Genomic DNA, 12652 nt, shown 5'->3' with positions numbered 1-12652 from the left:
ACTCTGAGGTCTTTAAGAGTATCATAAGATTGAAATGATAGAAAGTTGAAGCTATACAATTTTATAGTTTTAGAATCACATAATCTAATGTAATCTAAGCTGAGTAAAATGACAGACTTGAGAGTATAAAACATGAAGAAATGGAAATTACATAAATGAAATGATTGAGTTTTCTTCATATTGGCTAAAATTCAGGAGTATCAGAATTCATTTTTATAGACATAGTTCACTATCTAACCATGTAAGAAGTTCTAGCAGTATGAAATATGGCCACTCTAATTTTCCTCTAAGGAAACTGACTTTGCACCAAGGTGACACACTTACTCCCATTCCCTCTGCCTGTTTACACAGAGTGGACTATCAAAGACACGTATGCTTTCCTGAGAGAGACATCCTGGGATGGAGATGTGGAACTGGCTCATTTCTTTCTTTTTTTTTTTTTTTTTTTGAGACGGAATCTTGCTCTGTTGCCCAGGCTGGAGTGCAGTGGCCGGATCTCAGCTCACTGCAAGCTCCGCCTCCCGGGTTTACGCCATTCTCCTGCCTCAGCCTCCCGAGGAGCTGGGACTACAGGCGACTGCCACCTCGCCCGGCTAGTTTTTTGCATTTTTTAGTAGAGACGGGGTTTCACCGTGTTAGCCAGGATGGTCTCGATCTCCTGACCTCGTGATCCGCCCGTCTCGGCCTCCCAAAGTGCTGGGATTACAGGCTTGAGCCACCGCGCCCGGCCGAAACTGGCTCATTTCTAAGAGATGGTTGAGGACATGGTGTTAAAGCAATAACTTACACATGGGTGAGCCATTTAAATTATAAAAAGGTTCTAGTCAGTAAGAATTCCCTAATCTTGGATTATTTAAACAGTGAGAAAATATTTAGAGAAGACCATTGAACTCACAGTACAACTTAACTCGTCATACTGTCTACCAAACAAGAATACATCTGAACAGAAAGCAGATGGAAGTTAGGGTTGGAAAAAAAGCTAATTCCTTTTTGGTTGCATGAAGTCATTTATTATGATCAAATTCTTCTTTTAAATAAAGAAGAATCCTTTTGCTATAATGTCTCTTTCTTATTTGTTCAGAAGCTACTACTGATTTTTAACAAACGTACTCAACAGAGAAGAACCTATTTTCTAAGTTTCTTTTCCTATGCATATATGACTTCTTAAAAAATAAAAATAGAATGAACATATTAAATTTATGATAAGCCATCACAAAAAATCATGCAACTATGAATATAAATAAAACGAAAATAGTATCTGAAGATGGAAACTGAAGACAAATATTAAAGAAAGTATAAATGTTAATAAAGTTCTATGTTCTAAGTCTTGGTGAATAAAATTTTAAAATTTATTGTTACAAAAAGTGATTTTATACCTAATGATATATTTAGTTCACTTGGCAGTAAAATTGTTTGGTTTGTGTGGAGAGAAATTCATAACCAACAAGCAGCTTTTAAAAATCCAACCCCATTAATTTAAAAAACTCCTTAGTTTAAATTATTGACTGTCTTTGGCTTAACAAATTAATGGATACATATGAGAGGAAGTAACAGTTACTGGGAAATTTTCCCAGTGTAAGTTTATTTCTCTAGAGAGAAATACTTTTTAAATTTTAATATCCAGAGGCTTCAGCAGTATTAAATAGTTAATCTAATTTGCTGGAACACAAAACAGTAACTATAAAAGAAACACTTGATAGTTGTTAACAGAACAATCACAGAGATTATTCTATGATTTTTGTAGTTGAATTATCACCTGAAATCAAGTCAGATCTATGTTTCAATTCATGTATCACGAAGAGGAAAAAGTGAAAAACAAAGGTTTTCTCCATCATCATCTCATCTTTCCTTTCTAAAATAAAGGTAAGGAGTACACTTACCTTTGTAGTTCAGGGAGTATACAGACACTCCCTGAAGGGACCTCATATTGGTCTAAGTAGTCAAATTTCCTTTGTTGAAGTGTGACCTATTGATTTTCAGAACTTGCATTATAGCAGGATTCCCAGTTTCTCTGAATGTCACTTAGTGTGCGAGGCTGGGTGCCTGAGGTTTCCAGGAAGAGAGGCCAAAGATGGTCCTCAACGAGGTGAGTACAATGGCTTTCTCAAGGCTTCTCCAGTTCAGGTGTCAACTGGCATCTTGGAAGCAGCTAATTTAATAATTGTGAGAGTTCATCATTCTCTGATGCCTTGGAAAGTCAAGTGTTTCGGCAATTTTAATTTTTGGAAACACCTGAGTGTGCTGTAGTGTGACTTATTTCCCCAACCCCTGAACTGTAATCCAGGAAACAGGCTCTGTTACCCCCCTTATACAGTACTCATCATGAAATGAGACTATAAAAATCTTTCTCTTCTGAATAAATATGACTACGATCACAATGGTGCAAGATGAGAACGATATTCTAAAAGGAGATTGTTCTCTGCCAATTCACCTGATTGAATTCCTTCCACATTGTTCTTTAATTAGGAATTTTAGCTCAACAAAATCTTTGGAACATCTACCATGCCCTCCAGCCCACAGCCACTCTTACCTAGTCCAGGCCTCTCGTTTCTGTCGACTGTCACGTGGGCTGCTCATTGCAATATTGTTCTAACTGGTCTCCCTGCCTCCACTCCTCCCCCACTGCCCAGGATCTGTGATCAATTCTCCACAGTGCAGCCAGAGGAGAACTTTGAAAAATTTAAATGTGATCCTGCCAATTCTCTCCTTAAAATCCTCAAATTTGCACACTATTTTCCAAAATCTTTAACATGGTCTGCATATCTGGTCCCTGCCTTCCTCTTCATCTTCACCTCACATCACTTTCCCAGTCACTCTCTGCTATTCCCGTTTCTTGGAAGCAGACTGCCTGGGTTCACATCAAGGCTCCATTATTTACACTGTGTGACCTTGAACAAATTACTTAATCACTTTTGCCACAAATTCCTCATTTACTATAAAACAAAATACATCTGAAGTGCTTAAAATAGTACCAATCACTTGGTCAATGTTCAATAAGTGTTGTAAATCATGTGTACAAGACTTTGGGGCTTTCATATATGTTATAGTTTCTGTTTTGCGGGGTGGGGGAGTTGTTTTGTTTTTTTGAGACAGATTCTCACTCTGTCACACAGGTTGGAGTGCAGTAGCATGATCTCAGTTCATTGCAACCTCCGCCTCCCAGGTTCAAGCGAGTCTCCTGCCTCAGCCTCCCAAGTAGCTGGAATTACAGGTGTGTGCTACCATGCCCGGCTAATTTTTGTATTTTCAGTAGAGACAGGGTTTCATCAGGTCGGCCAGGCTGGTCGCGAACTCCTGACCTCGAGTGATCCAGCCACCTTGGCCTCCCAAAGTGCTGGGATTACAGGCATGAGCCACCACGCCCGGCCACAGTTTCTGTTTTGAACATCTGGAGCAGTCACTTCCCCACACCAATTTGCTCACCTAAAATACCACATCCTTGGAAAATAAAGCCTTCTGTGACCCTCCCTACCCTACTCCACCTCCTGCTTCCGTCTCCCAGTTAATTGAGGATCAGCAAATCAGTGGACTCATATAGTAAGAGAGAATAATTACTGTCAAACTTTCCAAATGGAAGCTTGTTTGACAAGAGACATATTTTTAGATTTAATATCCATTCTAGTGGTATTAGAGGTGGTCAATCTAATTTGCTAGAACATAAACCAATAACTATAAAGGAATCAGTTTAGAGTTATTAAAGACTTTCTAAAACATCTTTTTGTGTTATTCTAATTGCTACAGGATAATTGATCTTACAATAATTTATATATGTGACTGTAAAATTATGTCAATGAAATCATTAAGAAAGAGAAAAAGAAGACAAAGGGTCTCTTCAGCGACAATCAGGCAGTGGAGATTATAGGACCCCTGGGTGGGAATGGGTGAAAGATTCTCTCTACTAAAACAAAGTATTCAAATGTTGAAAGAGGGGGCAGTAACAACGGGGCATGGGTGAAACGGGAAAAAGAATCCTATCTAGTCCAGGCACAGTGGCTCATGCCTGTAATCCCGGCACTTTGAGAGGCCGAGCCGGGTGGGTCACCTGAGGTCAAGAGTTTAAGACCAGCCTGATTAACATGGTGAAATTTCGTCTTTACTAAAAATACAAAAATTAGCTGGGTGTGGTGGCATGCACCTGTAATCCCAGCTACTCGGGAGGTTGAGGCAGGAGAATTGCTTGAACCCAGGAGGCGGAGGTTGCAGTGGGCTGACTGGGTGACAGAGTGAGACTCTGTCTTAAAAAAAAAAAAAAAAGGCCAAACAAACAAACAAAAAGAACGCCTATCTGTTGGGTACTAGACTTTTCATATTTGTCTTCTCTTTCATATTTGCCAGCTCTATGTGTGTTTGCCCTATGTTTTTGGAGGATTTGCCAAATTTATTTTTAGTTGGTCTATTAATTTTTTTGAGAATCAGAAATTTAATCTTTCAGAGTTATTTTGTGTTCTCAATTTGTCCTTTCTAAGACATTCTGCTCCTAGTTCACTGGTGTAATTGTTCTTCATCTCTGAATATATCTCATACATTTATTTTGTTTCCTTAGTTATGCATCTTATAAAGTCAGGATTTGTTTGTTTGTTTTTTCACATGAAATTTTAACCTTTTATCCTTCCAAATTGTTTTCATGTATCTTGTGATCTTTGTCATTCATATTTAAGAAAGAATTAAATTGATTCAGATGACTGGTGTGTACTCTCTATTATCGAGAAGGGATTAAATGTGTATATATATAATTATTATTTATTTTATCTTATTTTATTATTTTTAGGGATGAACTCTTGTCTGCCACCTAGGCTGGAGTGCAGTGGTGTGATCGTGGCTCACTGCAGCCTCAAACTCCTGACTTGAGATGACTCAGTCATCTTCAGGTCTCAGCCTTCTGACTAGCTAGGACTACAGGCGTGAACTACCATACTCCAGTGCCTTGAGACGGGCTCTTGTTATGTTGCCCAGGCTGCAGGGAGTTGTATTTTTGAAATAAGTTTCTCTGCTGAGCAGAAGGTCTGACTGGGAGCTCTGTGTGTGTGTATGAGGGATGCTGTCAGCTCCAGCCCACCCATCCTGCAAATGACATAATGAGGGAGGCTTTACTCTGAGAGTCTCAACCAAATGGAAATCCTTAGCTCTCCTCTACTGTTTTAGTCAATTTCTTTAGGAAACAAGCCCACTGTATTTTTCCTGGGGCCATTGCCAGATTTCTGAGAGCTCTGTGCAGACAAAGAAATGGTAGGTGGCGGAGAGAAAGTAGGGGTGAGGGTTGGTCCAACTGGCACAATTGTCCTGAGACTAGACTATCAATTCATTGCCCTATTTTCAGCCTCACTTCTCACTCTTACTCTTCAGTCTTCATGCTGACACTGAACCTAGAACCTGTCTAGGGATAGGGAAGTTCCCTTATTATTATCTGATTGTATTTTCCTCAGACTGTATTTTTCCTTCTGCTTTTCTTCTTCAGAACTCTGTGACACATACGGCCCCTCCCTTTATTTTCTTTATTCCTGTAGATTTATTTCTTTAGGTGATTCCATTCCTCTCTTCAATATCTGTAAAGAACAGGACATGGATGCATGTGCTCTGCCCACCATTTCAAACCTGGAAATCACTTGGCTATTTTTTAATCCCTTGTTCCCCTAAAGGCACTGTGGCTTTATACTTGTATATCAGTCATCCATCATGTACTCAAGAATAGGATATAAAATAAATGGCCAATATTTCTGCCAAATTTCTGTGTTTTTTTCAAATGCATTATAGAGCCTTACCCAAGATCTGAAGTGGGCTGAGACGGGTTAGCTCTTGAGTCCAGCAGAAACCGTTTCTGTGTGATGTTCTTGACACCATTCACGTTAAGCACAGGATAACCCATCTGTCTGGTCCAGGTGTCCATTACTTCTTTCACTGGGAGCCTACTCGCCTAAGATTGAAAACAAAATGGAGACTAATTAATTAACAAATACAAGAAAAAAAAGGATAGAATAGTTAGATTAGAAAATGATTGGTAAGCCATTTGTAAATCAGACAAAGAAATATTTGGGGATATATACTCTTCCTTACCTCTTCCAGTGCTGCCCAAAAATCAGAAGTTTTTGCATTCTTGAATTGGTATTTTTCCAAGTACATCTGTGTGTAAAAGATAATCAGTATGTTAGAAGTCAATGTTTGCTTTTCTCATCCTTTCATAAGATGAACCGAACCCCTACTACTCAATTCTGCCTCCATTGCACAAAACCAGCCATAGACAACATGTACATGAATGAGCATGGCTGTTGCACTGATATTTGAATTCCATACAATGTTCATGTATCATAAAATATTCTTCTTCTTTTGATTTTTTTCAACCATTTAATAATGTGGAAACCATATTTAGTTTATGGGCCTTAAAAAATACATGGATGGTGGGCCAGATTTGGCCTGAAGACAGTAGCTTGCTGATCTCTGCTCTAAGGAAATCAATATACAACCTTTTGAATAATAATGATGATGATGCTGGTGGTGGTGGTGGTGGTGGATGAATTGGGGACATTATTCACTGTAAAGCATAAGTCTTCACTCTTCAAATATTTTAAAGTACAAGTCTTTTAGCTTTAAGTTTCTTTTGGCAATTTTCTTTACAAAACCTCTTTCTATATGTGAGTTTTCAAAGATAGTGTGATTTATCCCCAGAAAAAAAATTCTCAGTCTTCTAATCCCATAACTGGGAGCCACTTGGAGTTTGCCAGTACACTTTCCAAAGTTCCTGTTGTATCACTTCTCCGTTGCTTTCTAGAATTGTCCTGACTGAAAGTGGAGGTCTTTGATAGAAATGGAACCATCTTCAGTGTTCTTAATGTTAACTTTGCACATATCATTTTCACTCTAAGTTGCTACAATTTTCAGTAGGTGCTGTACCTAAATCACGTTACCTCCTAAATGCCTCTTCTTTTCAGGCATAGAGATAAAACAGTATTACCAGGACTCCAAGAAGTCTGGAAGAGGGGTGAAGCCACTTCGGAATGCGGCCTCCATATTTGTTCTTTTAGTTAATTCACTTCTTGGCACTACCACCAGAGGGCAGGCAAAGGAAGGGAGCAGTAGCAATCACTTTCAGGTATTCATTACAGAGTTGCACAAATCGTTCATCGTATCTTAATAAAATAGTTGACTATTTGGTAAATCAAATGTCTAATATTTTAAAATAATAATAATTGAATACTTGTATAGTAATAATTATAACCATAGCTGTGTTTTGGTGACCATTTCTATTGAATAGTGTCTTTTAAAATTAATTTAGAGGAGTTTATTTGACTACTTCAATGTCTTTCGCTTAGAAACATGCATTCATGGAATTGGAGGGGACTTTAAATATTTTTAATAGAGCTCCCACATTTTGAGGTGAAGGAAACTGCTCCCCCTAACTACCTGGGTGCCTTCAGAGGTGAAGAGATTTGCCTGAGAGGAGAATTCTGAACCCTGAATCAGTGTGCGTGTGGTTTTCATCACTGTTATTGTTGTTACTGGTTTTAAAATTGCAGTTTCTTGCTTCTCATGAACCACAGGCTGAATGGAAATTTATGTAATCAGCATATAAAAGGTACTAATTTTATATTGTCTAGATTAGTGCTTCTGAATATTCTATATTAAGACACTTCCCTCTTCACCTTGAATAATCATGTAGTCATTCAAGTCCAAATTACATGATGACCTAGGTCACAGTTCATTATTAATTGGAATCAGTGAGCACAAAAGGAAACGAACAATGTTTCTGTTACGAGTATTCCAAGAAGGGAAAAGACATTTTCCAGCTGACCCACTCCTGTCTTATCGACAGTACTACTGATACCAGAAGAAAAAGAAAGGAAGAATGTATTCTGTTTCTATATCATGACCACATATTGTTACGAATGCCCCCTTCTCTATTACATCTTTTATGTACAAGTATAGCCTTAAAGATTTTCCAGTTAATAATTTTGTTCTTATTTCCCCCATCCTGCACCTATTTTGCTGTTTGAGGTTGAGTTTGGGGCAAGGTGATGAGCATGAAAGAGAATAGACAACTGACCACCCCCAGATTTAGTTCCACACCAGGTTAGCTAATAAAGAGTCACTTTGGGAAGAAAGTTAGTATTTGCAATGGAAATACCTTGAACTCCCATTCACAGACTGTGGGATTTCAGGGCAACAATCATAGAGTGATGATGACAACTCAAGGAGGATATTGTTGGGATGCTCAAACTATCTGAACTGTGGAACCATGTTCCAGTTGGTCAGATTGCTTATTGGATGTGGCCTGTATCTATCATATACTATTTTCAGATATTAGCTAGTGTTTGAAGATTGAAGGAAAAGAGTGTTTGGGTGTTTTGTGTAAATTCATTCCATAGCACTATAATGGTATGAAATATAAATATCTATACTTCCTAGTTCAGTTTTTAACACCATCTGTGATCACAGTTAAAGGAAAACTTTTAACTTGAGAATTATTAGTTTTAGACAAAACTGGTTTTTAGTATTAATTTTAACATAGATACTGGGTTAAAGGAAATATGAGGATAGCTATTCATTTTCAAGGACTCTTGGTACTTCTCTATAAAAGTCAATATGAAAGATGATTTAATTTGAAGTCAGCTCTGAAGATGCCAAAAGTATGTTATTTATTAATTACAATTTAATTTAAAATCAAAACTATACAAATCAAATTTTAACTTAATTTTTGAAAACAAATTTTCTTTATTTCTATATTCTGTATAATTTATTATAGACTATTCACTCGTTCATTCGTTTAACAAACATTTTCAGGACAACTTAATATGTGTAATTAAACTAGGCCCTGCAGTATAGGTAAAGATATAGAAGACAGAGTTCCTGATTAAAGATGCTAACAATGGGCTGGGCACAGCGGCTCATGGCTGTAAATCCTAGCACTTTGGGAGGCCGAAGCAGGCGGATCTCTTCAGCTCACAAGTTCAAGACCAGCCTGGGCAACATGGCGACACCCTGTCTCTACTAAAAATATGAAAATTAGCCGGGTGTGGTGGTGCCTGTAATCCCAGCTACTCAGGAGACTGAGACATGAGAATCGCTTGAACCCGGGAGGCAGAGATTGCAATGAGCCAAGACCATGCCACTGCGCTCCAGCCTTGGCGACAGAGTGAGACTCTGTCTCAATAATAATAATGATAATGCTTACAATGAGGGAATATATTATAAAATTTGAGTTTGAAACTTATGGAAAAGTTACAAGATGTTCTCATGTATGCAGAAGCACGAGCACATAGCTTCTCTCTTTGCATCTAATGTCTCTTATTTTGCTAATAGACAAGGGGTTAAAATATACTGATACACTTCCCAAATATTTCCTAACTCTTGACTTTATTTCTTACTTTAATAATCACCTAGGTGTTTCACTATTGGGTAGAAGGGGGCCATTTTCTTTTAGAGTAGTGTAGAGAGGGCTAAATGCCACATAAGAAGGCTTGATGGGAGTGAAATCTATGGGAACGGTGACCACCTCCTGGACAATCACATACAGAGGAAGTACTTTCTGCGGCAGCCAGCAGGGGGCATTTCTCCAACCTGTTTTCTGCTCTCTGGGTTGGCTACCATGAGCACTGCTGCGCCTGACTACCTGGGTTACCACAGTAGGCAGGATGGAGATGGAAGGGAAAGAGTACGAAGAGAACTTCATTTCTAGGCTGGAATGGGGCCAACCTGCAGAGACGGCAGTTATAGGGACACATTGTAGCTACTTTGATAAAATTTAAAATAAACAGACCTGGGCCGATTGGCTTAGGGTCTATTAGAAGAACGAAAATGAAACAGAAACATCTGCTGAAATAAATAATACACTTAAATAGGATGTGCGAAATGCTTCAGAAAGTTTATTGTCATTTCTGTTACCAAAAGGAAGCCTCTTTATTCACTGACTCCACTGTAATAAGCATACCAATATTGATCTTTTCTAATCTAATAATAAGGGAAAAGTCTTATACTCAGTGTAAGGGATGAACTTTATAGACAGATTTAAATGTTTATATCATGTTGCTATGGAAAGAATCGTATTCCCTGAAATTCACATAAGCCTTAACCCCCAGTGTGATAGTATTTAGAAACGAAGCCTTTGGGAGGTGTCACATTTAGATGAGATCATGAGTCTGGGACCCTTATGATGGAACCAGTATCCTTGTAAGAGACACCAGAGTGCTCTCTCTCTCTCTCTCTCTCTCTCTCTCTCTCTCTCTCCCCCTCTCTTTCTCTCTTCTATGTGAGGACACAGTGGGAAGTCTACCATCTGCAAGCCCAGAAGAGAGGCTTCACCAGAAACGGAATCGGCCAGCACTTTGATCTTGGACTTTCCAGCCTCCATAACTGCGAGAAAATGCATTTCTGTTGTTTAAGCCACCCAGTCTATGATATTTCCTTATGGCAGCCCAAGTTGACTAATACACATGTAAGGAGTTTCAAAAATAACTAAGTAATTTGTTTCAACTTCTCCATGAGACTTCTGCTAAATGATCATTACAGATACAATGCCGGTACTCAATTGGATGTAAAATCATCTTTTTATCTTTTGCTATATTATCTATGCCTCAGTAAAGAGAATAAAAAGGAAATTATCCTTGATTAAACACATACTTTTTTTTTTTTTTTTTTGAGACGGAGTCTCCCTCTGTCGCCCGGGCTGGAGTGCAGTGGCGCGATCTCGGCTCACTGCAAGCTCCGCCTCCCGGGTTCACGCCATTCTCCTGCCTCAGCCTCCCGAGTAGCTAGGACGACTACAGGCGCCCGCCACCACGCCCAGCTAATTTTTTGTATTTTTAGTAGAGACGGGGTTTCACCATGGTCTCGATCTCCTGACCTTGTGATCCGCCCGCCTCGGCCCCCCAAAGTGCTGGGATTACAGGCGTGAGCCACCGCGCCCGGCTAAACACATATCTTAACAGTCACCAGCCACGTATCAGTGTAGTTTATTTTTTGATATCACTAAAAGTAATAAATCATACCTGACATCCTTTTTGAAAATTCTCTGGTTTTATCCAGTCTTCAAGCATTCTCAAAATGGAAGCTCCCTACAATGGAGAAAAAAAGACAAATGAAACTAATAAAGGCTATGTAAGGAACAATTATCAGTTATTACTCTTGCAACTAGTATTTCATGATCATATTCGTTAGATTAGTTCCCCAAGAGGATTCTGCTAAATGATGTGGCTCTATGATTTGAGGATGCAAATACCACTTGGCACAGACCCTGTATCTGTATCTATGCTTCTAAAATAACTAAAAGGTAAAGAGAAATTGCTTCAGGGACTTCAGATTCAAATAATTATTGCACTTCCCCAAATAAACCAGCAGATGGGGCTTTCTTAATGAAAGAGAAATAGTCTAAAAAAATCACATTCTGTGATGAATGAGGAAAGTAGTTTCAGGGTAAAATTCTGCCAACTTACTAAATATATTTTCATACTTGAAAATAAGAATTAGATTTAGCAGAGGGAAGCAGATAGTCAAGGAATTATCTGGTCAAACAGCTTAATATACATGGATACATAATTTAGGCATACAATCTTTATCTTCTCAGTGGTCTATCTCATTTGCTTTTCTTTCATTTGAAGAATCTGATGAACACCTTGGCTCTGTATTTTCTTTTTATGTGTTATACGGTTAGTAGTGAAATGCACAATTTATAATATTTTAAATCAATTTTCAAGTAACTGAATTAAAAAAACACTGTCCCCCACTTAAGTTAGTAATTTTTACTGTAAGTAATTAAGCATTCTAAATTAATTTTATAGCTATTTAGAAAGCTAAAGGCCTAGAAACATTTATTTATCTTGGACTTGATATCTTAAACCTGAGGAGTATCTAGGACTAAGGGGAAAAATGGTTCAATAAATTTAAACTTCTCCAATGTGAACAACTAGAATAGGCTATAAGTGGTTTTGAAATTTTCATTTTAACATAAAGATAAAAGGAATCATTCATAATGTCAAAGAAAAATGAATACAAGAAGGCTGAACATACACCATGGGAATCATATGAGAAAGTGAGAGGGAAAGTCAAAAAATATGATGCTAAAAATTTCCAATTCTAATACATAGAAGTTTTTTTCACTCAACTATTCATTTTAATAATTATAATATTTTTGGCTCAAATAAAACTTTAGGTATCACTCAGGATAACAAAATATATTAGTTTGCAGTAGCTTCTAAGCACTTCAATGTAGCGGGAAAACCATAAGAAGCTGAGGTAGAAAATGACTAAAATAAAAATTTAAATTATGTTACATACAGATATGGAATATGTTTGAAGGAGAGATTATATGAAATATAGTGGGACAGAATGTGTCACATAAATCTTGGAGTTATAGATTTTCAGCAACTTTTCATAAAATGTTAGTGGAAACCTCACCTACAATATGCTAACAAATTCATCTTTACACCTTCTTAAAAGGAATAAAAGTATTTCCTTCTGAGTTGGATTTACATGTTTATTGCAGACACTAAAAGGTTCTACTAGAAAAGCTGTGCACATATATGGCATTTCTTGTTGACCACATAGAAGAAAAAGATTTATTGTCTTTTAAAAAATCAAATAAAACAATTTGAATTGTGGTGTTTAAAGTCTAAATACTCAATTATCAGAATGAAAATAATTATAAACAAATGTGTAAAGAGAAATT

General features: G+C 37.7%; 1 protein-coding gene across 1 annotated transcript in view; it reads right to left on the bottom strand.

Moving 5' to 3' along the window:
* Positions 1–12652, bottom strand: part of ENPEP (glutamyl aminopeptidase) — an 84414-nt gene that overhangs the window by 34018 nt on the left and 37744 nt on the right. Inside the window, exons 8-10 of the mRNA XM_033215005.1 lie at positions 10977–11042; positions 6052–6117; positions 5760–5911 (exon numbers count right to left, since the gene is read on the bottom strand). Coding sequence (XP_033070896.1) covers positions 5760–5911; positions 6052–6117; positions 10977–11042 — 284 coding nt within the window. The remainder of the gene's footprint in view (positions 1–5759; positions 5912–6051; positions 6118–10976; positions 11043–12652) is intronic.

Source organism: Trachypithecus francoisi, unplaced genomic scaffold (assembly GCF_009764315.1).
Source record: "Trachypithecus francoisi isolate TF-2019V2 unplaced genomic scaffold, Tfra_2.0 Lachesis_group1, whole genome shotgun sequence".
Classification (NCBI taxonomy): Eukaryota; Metazoa; Chordata; class Mammalia; order Primates; family Cercopithecidae; genus Trachypithecus; species Trachypithecus francoisi.
This window is presented reverse-complemented; position numbering and strand designations above follow the sequence as displayed.